The sequence below is a fragment of the Orcinus orca genome, chromosome 3 (assembly GCF_937001465.1).
Source record: "Orcinus orca chromosome 3, mOrcOrc1.1, whole genome shotgun sequence".
Lineage (NCBI taxonomy): Eukaryota > Metazoa > Chordata > Mammalia > Artiodactyla > Delphinidae > Orcinus > Orcinus orca.
In genome coordinates, this window is record NC_064561.1 from 121,145,144 (window position 1) to 121,162,727 (window position 17,584).

The 17,584-nt window shown below is 37.9% G+C and overlaps 1 protein-coding gene across 5 annotated transcripts in view; it reads right to left on the bottom strand.

The window, feature by feature from the left end:
• The window catches only part of RASGRF2 (Ras protein specific guanine nucleotide releasing factor 2), a 240,895-nt gene that overhangs the window by 120,505 nt on the left and 102,806 nt on the right, over nt 1-17,584 (bottom strand). For all 5 annotated transcript variants that reach the window (XM_033409052.2, XM_004281652.3, XM_049707660.1 and 2 more), the window contains 5 exons: nt 13,382-13,491; nt 12,285-12,403; nt 6,533-6,693; nt 5,524-5,590; nt 4,853-4,989 (listed from right to left, as the gene is read on the bottom strand). In XM_033409052.2, coding sequence (XP_033264943.1) covers nt 4,853-4,989; nt 5,524-5,590; nt 6,533-6,693; nt 12,285-12,403; nt 13,382-13,491 — 594 coding nt within the window. The remainder of the gene's footprint in view (nt 1-4,852; nt 4,990-5,523; nt 5,591-6,532; nt 6,694-12,284; nt 12,404-13,381; nt 13,492-17,584) is intronic.

The window sequence follows — 17,584 nt, forward strand, 5'->3', positions numbered from 1 at the left end:
AATAGACAAAATAATGGAGAACATATTCATAATTTGGATTGAAAGAAAAATGCTCATTTCCCTAGTCTGTAAGGATAGCTCCAATGGATAAATGTCCATCTGGTATAAACAGACAAGAAACAGAAACAGTGGAAAATGTTAGTCTCACTGATAATTACAGAAATGTAAATTAAAATCACTAGAAAGCAATATCACTTTTCCATTAAATAGGAAAATGTGACAAATGTGACAAAACTCAACATTGGCAGGACTTAGAAGAAAGTTGCATAGATACCTTGCTGATGATGTTGTGAAATGAGTTACATATTCCTTGGAGTGTTTGGGCAGTCTGTCGAGTCATGTATCATGAAATCATGAAAGTGATCAGGCCCCCTGTACCAGCCTTAGCAGCTGTGGGTAAGATACACCACCAAGGGACCTTTAAAAGGGGAGAAACTCCCTGTGCAAAGATGGTTAGCACCACATCATATATTAATGCTGAAACCTGGAAACTGCCTGAATGCCTAATTATTCAGAAAGAGCTAGAAAAGTGGTAAGTTAACATGATAGAATATACATATATTGCTATTAGAAAACACCAATATGAAGAATTCACAGGAATATAAAAAGATGTAAAAAGCAAAAAATGATACATATATACACCTAGAGCCAAACTGTTAAATTATTTCTGTACGGCAGGATTGTGAGGGCTTTAGAGGTGGAAACATTTGATTTTCAGAACAGGGTTTCTCGAATTTAATTGCACAAAAATGATCTGTGGAGCTTGCTAAACCTGGGGGGTTTCTGGAATGTGGTTTCAGGAATCTGTATTTCAAAAAAAACCTTTGGACCTGCTGCATAAAAAAATAAATAAAATTCAAAATAAAAAGAAAAAAACCTTCCAGTAATTATCTGTGGAAGACACTTTGATAAACATTTACTTAGTGATCTAGGTGCTGGGAGTCTTTCTGGTTTCCTTTTTGTGTCCATATCTTTACATATACATGATAAAATATTAAAAAGTACATTTTCAAACATTCTGTAGACTCATCTTAATAATGAATATGTCCAGAGGCATACTTGGAATACTGACAAATTCCATCAACGTCTGTATAGCACATAATTTTCCCCATAAGATGAAAATGCTTTAAGCGGAGAACAAAGCCCGGTTGAGATGCAGGCTGCTGGGCAGTAGGCTAGGCTCAATCAATAGTGAAGCACTCTGTCTCTACCACTCAGCATTCAAACCCTGAGTTGGGAAAATCACTAAGCATCTCAGAACACTCACTACCATACTCAGCTTTCAGTAGCAGCTGACATAATCACTCCCCACTCCCTGATACATTTTCTTCACTTGACTTACAGGACACCATGTCCTCTTGGCTATCCTCCAATTGCTCTGCTGATTCCTTCTCTTCTTTGTTGTTCTCCATGACTCCTCACCCAGTCCATGGCCCTCTTCTCAGTCTATCTACATTTGCTCTCCGGGTGATCTCAACAGGCCTTAAATACCATCTAAATGGCGTAGAGTCTCCCACCTGGACCTCCCTCCAAGCGCTTAACATCTATATCCCACTGCTTACTTAACAACTCCACTTAAATTACTTCCTCTTTTTCTCTTTTCCCTCTTGCACATTCCCCTTCAGCCACACTAGTCTTCATGCTATTACTCAAAATATGCAGTGTCCTCCTACTCTAGAGTCTTTGCAGTGGCTGTTCCCTCTGCACTGACAAGGGAACGACTTTCCCTTCATTACAATATCAACACGGTATTTCCATCACTTATTGCAGTCTTTGTTTAGATGTCTTCTTCAAAATAAGATGATCACCTTTTAAAAACTGTACCAACCCCCATCTACCTCCAGTAGCCCAATCCTTCTTACCCTGGCCTATCACCCTCTGGCATAAAATATTATATACTTACTTATTATGTATACTGCTATTTTCAGTTTTCCCCGCACTAGAATGTAAGCTACATAAGGTCAGGGAATTTTTTGTTGCTGTTGCCTCCTGTCCATGATATATCACAAGTGCCTAAATAGTTAGTGGTATTGGTACTTTATTTAACCAAAATATATTTATTGAATGGCTGAAATCATAAGTGTCAAAGACACACAATATCAAGGCTCTATGGAACACAGTAATTTCATGTAATGATATCATCGTCCCTCAGAAAGATACAATTTTCTGTTGTTTCCTTCTCCAGTTCAATTGTACATATAATCAGCTTAATATATTAGTCATAGAAACTTGGAGAAACAGGAAGAAGTTGTATACTCAACTCAAGATGTAGACTAAGTAGAGAGAATCACTTGGAGGCTTCTGGGAAGCAAAGTATTGGATACTTTCTTTAAAGGACCAGGCATAGAATCATTCATGCACCCCATGGGTCTTTCTCTCTTAGCAATGCCTCACCAGGCCCCCTAAGGAAGATCACTTAGCGCTTTTATCAACTCTGTATCTTAGGAGCCCCAGTTACATCATAAGGTAGAAGCTATAAGCAGCTGGAAAAACATCTTTGCCTACACTCCAATTCTCCCTATTTTTCCTACTCATCTTGGCTTCACAACACATACAAAATTTTGTTGCATTAAGTTGTCTACTTCCCTTTCTTCCCTACTAGCCTGCCTATCTCCTTGAGAGCAGGGACCGTTGCCATATCCCTGGTACCTACACAGTACCTGGCAGCACATGGTGATTGCTCAATTAACGTGCATAGAATCAATGGCTGATTCAGAGTCTCATCAGGTAAAAGGTGTACTACAGAGACTTAATTAAAGTATTAATTCATACAGCATAGAGCTAATTAAAGTATTAATAAATCACCACAAGGATGTAATTATGCAAATACACAAGAGCCCATATTTTCATTCCTTTGTTAACCAGAAAAGCAGCACCTTCACTTCAGCTATTTATTCATCATCAAAAGAGTCCTGGGAGAAAAGAAGTAAAAATCCAGAATTCCAGTAGAGGATATTTAGAGTGCTAATAAAAGACCTAGATTAGGTTTGAGTCCTGACTCAACACAGTTGTGTATTTGGACAAATGCTTATTAACCTCCCAAACCTCAGGTTTCTCACCTGTGAAATGGGACTACTATTTCTGTTAGCCTTCAGAATACTACCGTAAGGGTCAAATGAGACTGTAAAATTTCTTTGACACACAAAAATAATTATTTTGTCCATTCATTTTCTTTCTATTTCCCCTCAGTTTTCAGTCACTCTGAAAAAAATTAAGTATCTGAAGAACTATGATATAGTTTCTATTTATACCGAAGTCTTATACAGTAAGTTCCCTACACATGAGCCTTCAAGTTTTGAACTTCCAAAGATGCTAACATGTGTTCGCATGTCCAATCACGTAAGTTAGTTCATGTGTCTGGCATACATTGTCACGTGCGTGCATCCTGTACAAGTGGTTGTGCTTTTGTGTACTTTACTGTGCAGTGCTATATAGAGTACAGTAGTACAGTATCTTATTTCAAGCCCAGGATGTCCGGAAGCAAGTGCAAAAGTAGCAGTGATGTAGCTGGTATGCTAAGAACAGCCAGCTGTTGTACTGTACTACACTACTTTTCAAGATAATGTATTGTAAGATTAAAAATGTTTTCTTTAATTTTTGTTTGTTTTTTTATGTATTATTTGTGTGTAAAAGTATTATAAACCTATTACAGTACAGTACTATATAGTCAATTGTGTCAGTTGGGTACCTAGGCTAACTTTGTTGGACTTATGAACAAATTGGACTTATGAACGCGCTCTTGGAACAGAACTAGTTTGTATGTAGGGGACTTACTCTATATAAGTACTATGAGCTCTTCAGAACAGGAAGACAATGGGATCTATAGCATATGCCTTTCCTGTTTGCCCCAATCTTCCTTGAGTTAACAACTTTGAAGATAATAATCAAGCTTTCTTTTAATATTTTCCTTACACAGCTTCCCTTTTCACCTAGATTGGTTAATTCCTTACACAGCTTCCCTTTTCACCTAGATTGGTTAATTCCTTACACAGCTTCCCTTTTCACCTAGATTGGTTAATTGGATTGAAGAATGCCCAAGTCCAATCATCACTAGTTTTGACATTCTTTCAAATGCTGAATAAATGAAGCAGTTCCCTAACTGGGCATTGCTGATCAAGGAAAGGTAAGCAAATCTGTTCCCTAATTTTTTCTGTATAAAATACAGGAGCTCATTTGCAGGCTTCATACTACAGACAGTATCTCTTCTTTGATTTGATTCCATAGTCCTTGTTAGCCTTTTCTGAATCTCTCACCATTTTCCTACCTCAGTAACAAATAAGAAAAAAAAAAAAAATCTAGTGAGGTCACTGGAGAATTTATTACTCACAGGGCAATTTTAACACTGTCCAACACAAGTGACTACATTATCAGCTTGTAAAAAAGTGCCCAGGACACAAAATGCAATAACTACATTTCAAGTAAATTTTAAACAAACAACAACCACAGATGATTTAATACATGAAGACATACAGTGGTACTGGTAGTGACCACAGCAACCAGATACAATTTTCTTTTTATTTTATTTTATTTTATTTTATTTTTTTTGCGCTACGTGGGCCTCTCACTGTTGTGGCCTCTCCCGTTGCGGAGCACAGGCTCCGGACGCGCAGGCTCAGCGGCCATGGCTCACGGGCACAGCCGCTCCGCGGCATGTGGGATCCTCCCGGACCGGGGCACGAACCCATGTTCCCTGCCTCGGCAGGCGGACTCTCAACCACTGCGCCACCAGGGAAGCCCCAGATATAATTTTCTAATAAAAATAAATTGACTCTAAAACTCCTTCCCAAAAGTTTATGTTGTAAAATTTAAAACAAAAACAAAACCCAACTTAGGGCCAAAGCCACTTGCTTACCTGACTGATGTCACTTGTCCAGGCAGCTTTCTCCTGGCGTGAAGGTGCTAACAAGACCACAGTGAAAGGGGCAGCGTCAGGAGGCTCCACCACTATTTTAAAATCCAGGTGTCCAAACACTTGCCCAGAACCTTTGGCTTCAACACATGTAAACCAAACAATTAGATGTGAACACAAAAATATGAGTGATAGTTGCTTTCACATGGTTCTAGTAATACAATCAATGTGCATTTAAGTCCAGAATCTCATTTCAGCAATATGGTGCTTCTTGGGCCTGGGGAAGGCTTTGTTAAGCTCATAAGCAGATGAAGAAACTGAGATCAGTGGGTTACTCAGGACTAGGATCCTGCTTTCCTTCTCATTTCATGTTTTTATTTTTTTTTAAATTTCCATAATTTACGGAATTCCAACACACTAATTCAATCTCTTTCTTTTCTGCCACTGCAGTCACTATCAAGAGACAAATTCAGTAAAATGTGAATTCCCAAAGATGGTTTAACCAGGTCACAGGTTAAATGGCTCAACAGAATTTTTCATATATAAATGAATTCAGGGAGTTTATTCTTAACATCTTTCCTGCTTCCTTAAGCAGCTCTTCTTAGCTGTGAATGAATAAAAACCATAGGACTATTTAATTCTAATATAATTCTAAGTGACAGTATGTGACTTACAGTCATCATCGCTTGTATCGGGCTCCTCAACCAATGTACATTCTATTAGAGAGAGAACTCCACCTGTCTGGAAACAGACCAATTTTTCATTAAGAGGCTAAGAGTCTTTCACAGGTTGGGAACCTGTGATTTGCAAACCTTACATTCAAACTACCACAAAAGAAAATAGCAATTGTACTTCATAAATAATTTTTCATAGAGTTCAAAATTAAACTTAGATGTGTAAAAGTAATTGAATTCATTGAACTTCATGTTCTTCCCCACATCCGACTCTCACTCCCGATGTTTATAAAATTTAGCAAGTCAGTCTATGGGAGACTATATGGCACCTCAGGGGCCCTGTAGAGTGAATGCAGCTCAGCAAAGGGCAGAACTCTCCAACCAGGAAGTGATTTAAGCAGTAGGAAGCCTTGGTTGTGATGTTGGATAATATTTTCAGGCACTAATAACAGAAGGTACAGATAGGCAGACTTCTGTTAAGAGCCAGCTAGTAAACCTTTTAGGCTTTGCAAGCCGTGTGATCTCTAACGCAACTGCTCAAATCTGCTGTTCTAAAAAAGCATGAAAACAGCCAGGGACAATATGTAAGGAAATGAGTATGGCTGCGTTCCAATAAAACTTTACTATCAAAAACAGGCAACAAGCTGCGGGCCATAGTTTGCTCACTCCTGGTACTGAGCAACATAAAGGAGCATTTAGTAAATATTATATAATCAGTACACTGCAGTAATTTGACAAGATTTTTGCAGCTCAGTAGTCACCAACTAGTAATTTTGTCCAGGTTATGATTTTAATTGCTCTTCTTTATGGCAATGCACACTTACATTTCTATTACTTTGGATCCAACTGACAACAAAGTAAGTGTCAGGATTGGTAACTGTATATTACCTCACCATGAAATCTGACAATCTATTTTATGATAGCAGGCATAGGAAAGTCATAATTAAGTTAACCTCAATGCCTCTTAAGTGCATGGAACATAAATGGAATAGTCATATAAAACCAGTACCTTGAGCAGATGTAGCTTTCCTCCTGAACTTCTTGTACAAATTAAAAAGTGTTTTGTAAACAAGAAGCATTGTCTTTCTCCTTCCTTTTTCAAAGACAATGAACCCAGGCGAACTTTACTAAGTTTCCCCCTCTCAACGGAAGGTACTTGAATAAGAGAACCTGGTGATCACAAAAGTGAAGAACACACAGTAATTAAAATTCTGCCAAGTGAGAGCTGTTCCTGATGTAAAAACACTAGGGCCTGTTTCCCAAGATACCAAGGATTTATTTGATGCACCATTGGAACAAGTAAATCCCCTGCACTCTGAGCAGAAGAAACGATGCATTACATTTTAAGGGTTGCACTAATTCCTACTATTTTTGTAAAACACTTTAGACTTGATTATCTATAAGCTGGAAAATAAGTTTAAAAGAAAGCCAAATTGAATTCAAAGAATGAGGCACTTCTGCCATCTGTCCTTCATAATCTGATCTCAATCAATTTATTTACATAAGAATAAGGTACATATTATATAATTAGAGTAATAAAATAACATAATAAAAAGCAAATCAAATTTAATTTTCCTGGAGCACTGAAGGTAGATACATAGCATTAATACAGTTTACTTTGTATTTTAAAAATAGAATGTACAATACATGTACATTATAAAAATACACAAATCATACAATTCAATGCAATTTAGGTAAGGACTATTTTTAAAGGGCAGTCATTTCAGGTTACGTTTAAATGATATGTGATAAAAATTTTCTGTGGAATCTACATGGAAAAGAAACCACATAAATTCTATACCCAGAACATTCCTGTGAGCAAAACTGTCTTCCATTCAATGTGAGAAGCTATGCATAGACTTTATATAGTTTCACCCTAATAATGACTGCCTGCTCCCCGCAAGAGAAAATTCTAATCTAAGTTAAATATCAAACCAAAAAGTACTACAAAAGATGCTAGCAAATACCTTGCCTCTGACTTCTGAAATGCCCTGAGCCAGTAATATTTCTACTATTTGTTTAATCCACCACCTACCCCAAATGCAGCCTGACAAAGGCTCCTTTCAGCCTCATAAGAACTATTAAATGACTATTTATCACTTAAATATTAACAGTGGTCATCACTAAGAGATAAGATTGCAGGCAACTTTATTTTCCTCTTCATACATTTCCTGGGTTTCCCGATTTTGTTGTTGTTGTTACTTGTTTTAGAATAGTAAAACTATGATTGTGGGTCACAAAATGTTTACACTAACATGAATATTCCGAACAGCATCTACTTTTACAGAGATCTAAAGATGTGCTGGGGGTAGAGAACCCAAGTTTCTATGGATTCCCTGAATTCCATCTATTCAGATGAGTGTTTAGGTGGGGCTGCTTGACAAAGGCAAAGTTGCTGAGGCAGTCCTGGGAGAGGGTGTGGGACTGGGGAATGAGGGCAGGAGAAGGCTTGGTTCCAGTGAAAGGAATGGGCAAGAAGGAGGAGAGGTAGGTGGGAGCAAACTGGCAGAGAGCACAGGCAGCATGTAATTAAATATGAAGAATAACGGAGCAATGAGAAAAGCACATGGCAGAATGCTTAGAGGAGTAGATGGGCAAGTAACAGCAGCAGAAGGATTGTATTCATTAGACCCATGGATGAAACCCAAGCCACAGGAGATCTTTCAGAGGACCTGGGTCATCCCCGCCAGGAGATGGCAGTGGATTCAGCAGCATAACAACTGAAAGTCAGAAAGGGAATGGATGGGAAAAGACAGTAAGTTCTAGCTTTGCCATGGGCGGTCGTGAGTCATCCAGGCAGATAGGTTAGGGCAGAGCGGAAGACTGCAGCATAGACAGGTGGACAAGCGGGTTTGAGAGTCATTTTCAGAAGGGATATAATCAAGGCTATGAAAACTGGATAATAATGTGTTCACTGGTAAATGCTTCTAGCATTTAATGATTTTGTAAATCAGAAATTATAGAGTACACTGTTAACTCATATATTAATCATTACCGTGAATTTTAACTTTGAGGTAAAAAATAACCAATGTTTCCTTGGCAACTATACACTAATATGCTTAATCTATAACTGCTTATCTCATATCCAAATAGGAGACTGTGTGCATTAGGTATGTACAGAAGTCTATACATCTGAATTAAAAGTGAGCAATTTCAACACTGGTTTATAAAATAAGCTTGTTGAAAAATAAGTTAAGTGGATCTTTTTTTCACATTTTATCTTATGTTTGACATGATGTTTCAACACAACTATGAGACCTGAGGATTCTTTTCTAGTTAATACAAATTAGAGAACTCATAGTCTTGAATCAGTAATTCCTCAGTATCAGACCATTGCTGTGATATGATATTTTGCATCCCCATCATCATCAGTCTATCTAATAATTGGGGTCAACTTACCAAAACACTTCTGTTTTTCAATCACTAAATTCCCACAGCATGGCATTCAAGATTGGCTAATGCCCTTAATCTTAATTCCACTCAGTAGTGTAAAAGAATGAACAACAATTTCCAGGTTATTGGATTAGGCGTTTGAGATGGTATAACTATTTCTAGACCCCACGTTACAATTTCAAAAGACACTGGTACACTGAAAGTACATGATTTTGAGTCTGGGAATGATTAAAGTACCACAGAGGTTCATGTCTCATTCTCAATGCATTTAGCTCTAAATTCGGTCACCTTTATTTAATTTTCCTGATTCACATTTCCACCAGACAACAATGACTAAGTATAATGGATTTTGCACAAAATGTCAACTTAAAGTGCCTTTATCTTCTAATAAATATTCATATATATTTCATGTTACTGAAAATAGACACCCATTCCAAAATTTAGATCTTGGTTTTTAAGGTTTATGTCATAATCTCACAGACACTAGCCTAGATGCATTTATGAACATTTAATCTTCACAACAACCCTAAAAGACAGCTACTACTATTAACCCCAACTTAAAGGGAGGAAACTGAGGCAAAGAGAGGTTAAGTAAATTGCCCAATATCACATAGCAAGGAAGTGGAGGAGACAGGATTTGACCTCCATGACGCGGCTACATGTCTACCTATTATTGCTGCAGACACTTTGGCTCAAGAAACTTTGAAAAAGATTTTGGAAAATAAATGACAGTGTCAGACCACCGCTATGATATAGTCCTTTGCATCGTACTCATCAACCATCTAGTAACTGGAATCAATTTACAATAAAACCTGTTTTTTCAACCACTAAATTCCTACAGATTGACATTCAAGGTTGGCTATCACACCTATTCGGAGGAGGCCTTTCAGATGACCTTATTTTTCCTAGTCAGAATAAAAGTTCATTTGAGATTGAAACCACACACATATTTGTACATAAGCATTTGCACACGCACTCACGCATTGAAAAACAGACCGTATATCAACCCTAAAAGTAAACAATGCAAATATTATTATACAATTAGAGATAAACTATAGTCCATTTCATAGAAAAGAGAACCTCTCAAAGTTAAAAAACTTTTTAAAAAACCCACTTCAACGAGTTTTAAAGCCTATTAAAGGTATTTAGTAAAAGTAATAATAGGAGCAGCCAAAGCAAAATAATGCAAACTTTCCAAATTGTCCGTAATTGGATTACTTTCTACTTTCAGATTAAGGTTTGATTTTTTAAAACCACCTTTATTGAATAATTTTCAAACAGACTAACCAAACCAAACAACACGGAAAAATACTGCTGAAAGGCAAATCATTATATCAACATCAATACAGCAATAACATCAGATATATTAATAGCTGACAGAAGCACCTCAAACATGTAGTACAGAACAAGCAATAAATAACATCTGGACACGAATCAAAGGGAGAGGTGGCTCATGACTGTTTTTCCTCCAGGTGCAATGAAAAAACATATGATTTTTTCATTGGATTCGCCCTTCCAGCAGTTTTCAACTAAGTTTGTAGAAATATGTTGTTTATGTGTAATAATATTTTTCAGTCCAAAGTCTTTTCAGAAATTGAATACTAGTTATAAAAACTTTTGTTACCATTTTCACATAGTATACAGCTCAAGTCCTTTAGTAAGTATTTTTCAGTGAACTCCAATTACAAGAAGAATACAAAACAAGACAGCTGACATTCAAAACTGCAGTTTTCAACAAGCAATTCAATTTAATCCATTGTTCATTTTCCAGGTATCTATAATGGAAAGCATTGTACTAGGCAAGAGAGAATTCATAAAAACTGCCCTTCAGAGTTACAATTACTGGGAGAGACAGGCATGCAAGCAAGTGGATGAAATACATGCACCAGGAGCAAAGGGGCTCAGAAATGATGAGGACGGTAAATTCATTCTAACTGGAGAGAAGAGGAGGGGAAGATGAGAAGGAAATTTAAAAGGCTCTTTAGAGGTGTCTGACCTGAGCCTAGTAGGACAGGCAGACCTTCCATAGGCACAAGAAAGGTGGATAAGGGCATTCCTGGTGTCCAGGCTAGGGCCAGCACATGTAAAGGCACAGAAGCAGACAAGTGCCAGGAAGGCAGGAAGCCAATATGGGGACACGGTCTGTACGGAGGAATAGAGGGGGATTTAGGAAGGCCCGATGTTGTCAGCATTAGAGTCCACTATTACTTAAAGAAAAATTAATACTTAAAGCCAAAAATGAGAAAAGTATCATGACCCGAAATATACTTCCAAACTTTAATGTATGTGTGATTTCTCTCCTTGTAAATAAATATGGAAAATAGAACAGCATGTGGTAAATTTTTTAAGTGTTCTGTGCAAAAATTAACGTGTGTAGCACAAATAATGCCTTGTTTGACGAGGTAAAAAAAGATTTTAAGCAGCACATTTTGGTACGCACTAGAAATGCAAATATCTTCAAATAATATTGGCATGTTATAAACAGAAACCACATTAAAGGCTAATTCTAGTTCCAAATTTATATGCCACTCCTCACCAAGTTCAAAATTATGATTGTGTGCAATATATTGCCACAAATCGATTTTGTGGGGCATGCTCCCCTGCCCCCAGAACACCTGAGCACTTAAAAAGAACTTGGAGTGTGGTTTACATCCTGCACTCTGTAATGAAAGCCATGGAGGAATATGGACTGTTAGGTTGTTGCTTCTCTACAGTTTCACAGTACAAATATCTTCAACTCTTCAAAAGCTCAATTTACTGGGTGATGCCCCCAAAGCACACCCCTCAAACATGATACCTTCGCCCTGATCGAAATATGGCAGGGCAAGTTGATAGTGAGACATTTCATCTGGCAACTGGAGTTACCAATTGAATCAAATCATATCATGTGGGGCCGATCCAGAAGTGCTGATGAAAAATGGGAACAAGAGACAGCTGTTTTCACTTCGGATATTGTCCCCACTGCTATGGGAAAGGGCTCTGAGTAATGCAAGTTTCTCTTGGGCCTTTGCCTGGATGTCGTCACCACCTGGCACTGCCACTCCAATCGGCCAGAGCAATCTGTCCTCCCTGGAGCTGTAGAGAATGTCCGGTCCACTGAGGAGAAGAGTCCAGTCAGAATGTAATTTACTGTCCCACTCGTGCTTTACTATTATTGTGTTGCTGTTTTTCATGGCCCCTGAAAAGAAACAGCACAAAGGTGGGCCTCAACCACAGCCTCGGTCAAGGCCATGGGGACATCCTGCATGAACAGCATCAATCAAACAACTAAATCAAGCCTGCTCCAAAATGCTTTCCTGGATCTGCCAGTGATAATGTGACAGGTGCAGAGACCACTTAGATGGTGGGTCTGCTGAACAAGGACTTACCTTGGCGGATGAAAGTTTGGCTAGTGTCCAGCAAAATATCACAGCCCTCTACGATCATTCTTTCTATGGCGAGGTTCTTCCTTATGTTTTCAGTGTCACTCACTTCATCATGCATGACCCTGTCAAACACAATACAGCATCACGGTAAGAGATTTTCTATTGCCCCAGCAGATAAGCAAAGGAGCTCCATCTGGGAAGCTAGGGTTTGAACTTGTATCAGTTTAACTGGGGCTGTAGGGTAAGTCATGCTGGACTTCTAGCCTTCATCAAGTCATGACTCAAAGCAAAGCAGATGTACATCATGATTCTTAAGGATAAGTGAGTATCCTGAGAATGCTGCTTGTAAAGGCAACAGGAAAGCAATATTTTATTTTACGAACAGCTCCATTCATTGAAATTAGGATGCCATTTCTTAGAGGTGGAGTAAATTAGAGAACTTTATATCATTTATCCCATATAAGCTAAAGGAACACAGATGCCAAAACACTGAAAAGTCACTGATAAATCCAAAATATACATTCTCCGACTTCCTACCAAATACGGGTGCAAAACTGCAATTAACAACCATTCTCCCATTACGATGAAAGAAATGTGAACATTTTCAAACTTAAACCAAAATATGCCTAATCTCAATTATATAAATTTACATGCCATAAAACCATTTTCAAAGATATTTTTTTTCTTGGTTAAAATTAATGTGCATGCTGATTCAGCACCATCTCAGGAGCTAGCATTTAATGTTCAGCAGAATCTGAGAAGCTGGATTGTGTCTTGCTTCTTGTTCCCTGGACATATATATTCAGTTTCCACAAAAGACTAATGTGTTGGGCTTCCCTGGTGGCGCAGTGGTTGGGAGTCCGCCTGCCGATGCAGGGGACACGGGTTCGTGCCCCGGTCCGGGAAGATCCCACATGCCGCGGAGCGGCTGGGCCCATGAGCCATGGCCACTAAGCCTGCACGTCCGGAGCCTGTGCTCCGCAAACGGAGAGGCCACAACAGTGAGAGGCCCGCGTACCACAAAAAAAAAAAAAAAAAAAAAAAAAAGGCTAATGTGCTACTTTGCCATATAAAACCTTTATTATAAATTCTCCACATACCTGGACAGTTCTTCTAGTTTGGATTTAGCAAACTCCAGACTTTTCCTCTCCACATGCTCATGGGGAGTATGGGCTAGGAGTTCATGAAGTGTGATGATATACCTGGGGATCTAAAGGCAAACAGAGGCCAGCATAAGCAAAGGTCAGGATGAGTAACACTAGATCTTCTCTACTTGCCATCATCACTTCTGAAGAGCTCATCTCTATTCTTACAGTTTTGACTGTTTCACAAATATGTTTTTTTAAGAAATACATTTAAAATGAACTATGCTTCAACATCAAACACACACAAAAACTTCACCAAGAACACATGAAGATAATAAAGTTTTATATTATAAAGAAACGATTATTTCCTCAGATTTTTAATATAATCATACATTTCTTTTTTTAATTTAATTTTATTTTGTATACAGCAGGTTCTCATTAGTTATCTATTTTATACATATTAGTGTATACATGTCAATCCCAATCTCTCAGCTCATCCCACCACCCCACCACCCCACTTCCCCCCTTGGTGTCCATACATTTGTTCTCTACATCTGCATCTCTATTTCTGCCTTGAAAACTGGTTCATCTGCTGTTTCTAGATTCCACATATAGGCGTTAATGTATATTTGTTTTGCTCTTTCTGACTTACTTCACTCTGTATGACAGTCTCTAGGTCCATCCATGTCTCTACAAATGACCCAGTTTTGTTCTTTTTATGGCTGAGTAATATTCCATCGTATATATGTACCACAACTTCTTTATCCATTCATCTGTCGATGGGCATTTAGGTTGCTTCCATGACCTGGCTATTATAAGTAGTGCTGTAATGAACATTGGGGTACATGTGTCTTTTTTATTATTATAAATTTATTATTTTATTTATTTATTTTTGGCTGTGTTGGGTCTTCGTTGTTGTGCGCGGTCTTTCTCTAGTTGCAGCAAGTGGGGGCTACTCTTCATTGCAGTGTGTGGGCTTCTCATTGTGGTGGCTTCTCTTGTTGCAGAGAATGGGCTCTAGGCATGCAGGCTTCAGTAGTTGTGGCATGCAGGCTCTAGAGTGCAGGCTCAGTAGTTGTGGTGCACAGGCTTAATTGTTCCACAGCATGTGGGATCTTCCCGGACCAGGGCTCAAACCCGTGTCCCCTCCACTAGCAGGCAGATTCTTAACCACTGCGCCACCAGGGAAGTCCCCTGCTGGAAGATCTTTAATCATAGTTTCAATTTCATTACTCGTGACTGGTCTGTTCATATTTTCTGTTTCTTCCTGGTTCAGTCTTGGAAGGTTATACCTTTCTAAGAATTTGTCCATTTCTTCCAGGTCGTCCATTTTATTGGCATAGAGTTGCTGGTAGTAGTCTCTTAGGATGCTTTGTATTTCTGCGGTGTCTGTTGTAACTTCTCCTTTTTCATTTCTAATTTTATTGATTTGAGTTCTCTCCCTCTTTTTCTTGATGAGTCTGGCTAAAGGTTTATCAATTTTGTTTATCTTCTCAAAGAACCAGCTTTTAGTTTTATTGATCTTTGCTATTGTTCTCTTTGTTTCCATTTCATTTATTTCTGCTCTGATCTTTATGATTTCTTTCCTTCTACTAACTTTGGGTTTTGTTTGTTTTTCTTTCTCTAGTTCCTTTAGGTGTAAGGTTAGATTGTTTATTTGAGATTTTTCTTGTTTCTTGAGGTAGGATTGTATTGCTATAAACTTCCCTCTTAGAACTGCTTTTGCTGCATCCCATAGGTTTTGGATCATTGTATTTTCATTGTCATTTGTCTCTAGGTATTTTTTGATTTCCTCTTTGATTTCTTCAGCAATGTCTTGGTTATTTAGTAATGTATTGTTTAGCCTCCATGTGTTTGTATTTTTTATGTAATTTATTTCTAATCTCATAGCACTGTTGTCAGAAAAGATGCTTGATATGATTTCAATTTTCTTAAATTTACCAAGGCTTGATTTGTGACCCAAGATGTGATCTATCCTGGAGAATGTTCCATGTGCACTTGCGAATAAAGTGTAATCTGCTGTTTCTGGATGGACTGTCCTATAAATATCAATTTAATCTATCTGGTCTATTGTGTCATTTAAAGCTTGTGTTTCCTTATTAATTTTCTGTCTGGATGATCTGTCCATTGGTGTAAGTGAGGTGTTAAAATCCCCCACTATTATTGTGTTACTGTTGATTTCCACTTTTATAGCTGTTAGCATTTGCCTTATGTACTGAGGTGCTCCTACGTTGGGTGCACCCAACATAGGAGCACCTCAATACATATGTGCTGGGTGCACCTATATATATTTATAATTGTTATATCTTCTTCTTGGATTGATCCCTTGATCATTATGTGGTGTCCTTCCTTGTCTTTTGTAACATTCTTTATTTTAAAGTCTATTTTATCGGATATGAGTATTGCTACTCCAGCTTTCTTTTGATTTCCATTTGCATGGAATATCTTTTTCCATCCCCTCACTTTCAGTCTGTATGTGCCCCTAGGTGTGAAATGGGTCTCTTGTAGACAGCACATATATGGGTCTTCTTTTTGTTTCCATTCAGCAAGTCTGTGTCCTTTGGTTGGAGCATTTAATACATTCACATTTAAGGTGATTATAGATATGTATGTTTCTATTACCATTTTCTTAACTGTTTTGGGTTTGTTTTTGTAGGTCCTTTTCTTCTCTTGTGTTTCTCACTTAGAGAAGTTCCTTTAGCATTTGTTTTTGAGCTGGTTTCGTAGTGCTGAATTCTCTTAGCTTTTGCTTGTCTGTAAAGGCTTTACTTTCTCCAACAAATTTGAATGAGATTGTTGCAGGGTAGAGTAATCTTGGTTGTAGGTTCTTCCCTTTCATCACTTTAAATATATCATGCCACTCCCTTCTGGCTTGTAGAGTTTCTGTTGAGAAAGCTGTTAGCCTTATGAGAGTTCCCTTGTATGTTATTTGTTGTTTTTCCCTTGTTACTTTTAATAATTTTTCTTTGTCATTAATTTTTGTCAATTTGATTGCTATGTGTCTCGGTGTGTTTTTTCTTGGGTTTATCCTGCCTGGGACTCTCTGCGCTTCCTGGACTTGGGTGGCTATTTCCTTTCCCATGTTAGGGAAGTTTTTGACTATAATATCTTCAAATATTTTCTCGGATACTTTCTCTCTCTCTTTTTCTTCTGGGACCCCTATAATGGGAATGTTGGTGCGTTTAATGTTGTCCCAGAGATCTCTTAGGCTGTCTTCATTTCTTTTCATTCTTTTATTCTTTATGCTGTTCTGTGGCAGTGAATTCCAACTTTCTGTCTTCCAGGTCACTTATCCATTCTTCTGCCTCAGTTATTCTGCTATTGATTCCTTCTAGTGTATTTTTTATTTCAGTTATTGTGTTGTTCATCTCTGTTTGTTTGTTCTTTAACTCTTTTAGGTCTTTGTTAAACATTTCTTGCATCTTCTTGATCTTTGCCTCCATTCTTTTTCCGAAGTCTTGGATCATCTTCACTATCATTATTCTGAATTCTTTTTCTGGATGGTTGCCTATCTCCACTTCATTTAGTTGTTTTTCTGGGGTTTTATCTTGTTTCTTCATGTGGTACATAGTCCTCTGCCTTTTAATTTTGTCTATCTTTCTGTGAATGTGGTTCCCGTTCCACAGGCTGCAGAATTATAGTTCTTCTTGCTTCTGCTGTCTGCCCCCTGGTGGATGAGGCTATCTAACTAATCATACGTTTCTTAATCATAATTTTTGAAAACTGGTTCATAGAGAAACAGATATAGTTATCAGCAAGTCACCTGAGTCTGTACTTTAGATTTATTTGGCTGTTTACAATTTTTTTTTAAATTGACAATCCTACTGCAATGTTCTCTTTAAGAATTAAAACTTGGGAAAAGATATGTTCACCCTTATTACATTCTGATCCTGTCTCACCTTAACTCATCCCTGTAGCAGTAAAAAGCATTGTTTAATTAGATTATTTGTTTGTACTTTTGTGTATGAACAGACTATCTGAATTCTCTTAAAGGTAGAAACACCACCAACCCTGTGAAGGGTTTAACAGACCACAGTGGAGATTTAACTCAATTTATATATGTTGATTTAACTCAACACATTTTTTACTGGCTTATAAGCTAAAAATTTTTAGAAAACAGGGGCAGTGTGTTAATTTTAATAAAAACCTGCATGAACAGCAGCTACCATAATGCTGCCCACAGTGGGCCAGATTGGGAGCTTGAGGTTGCATGTGCAC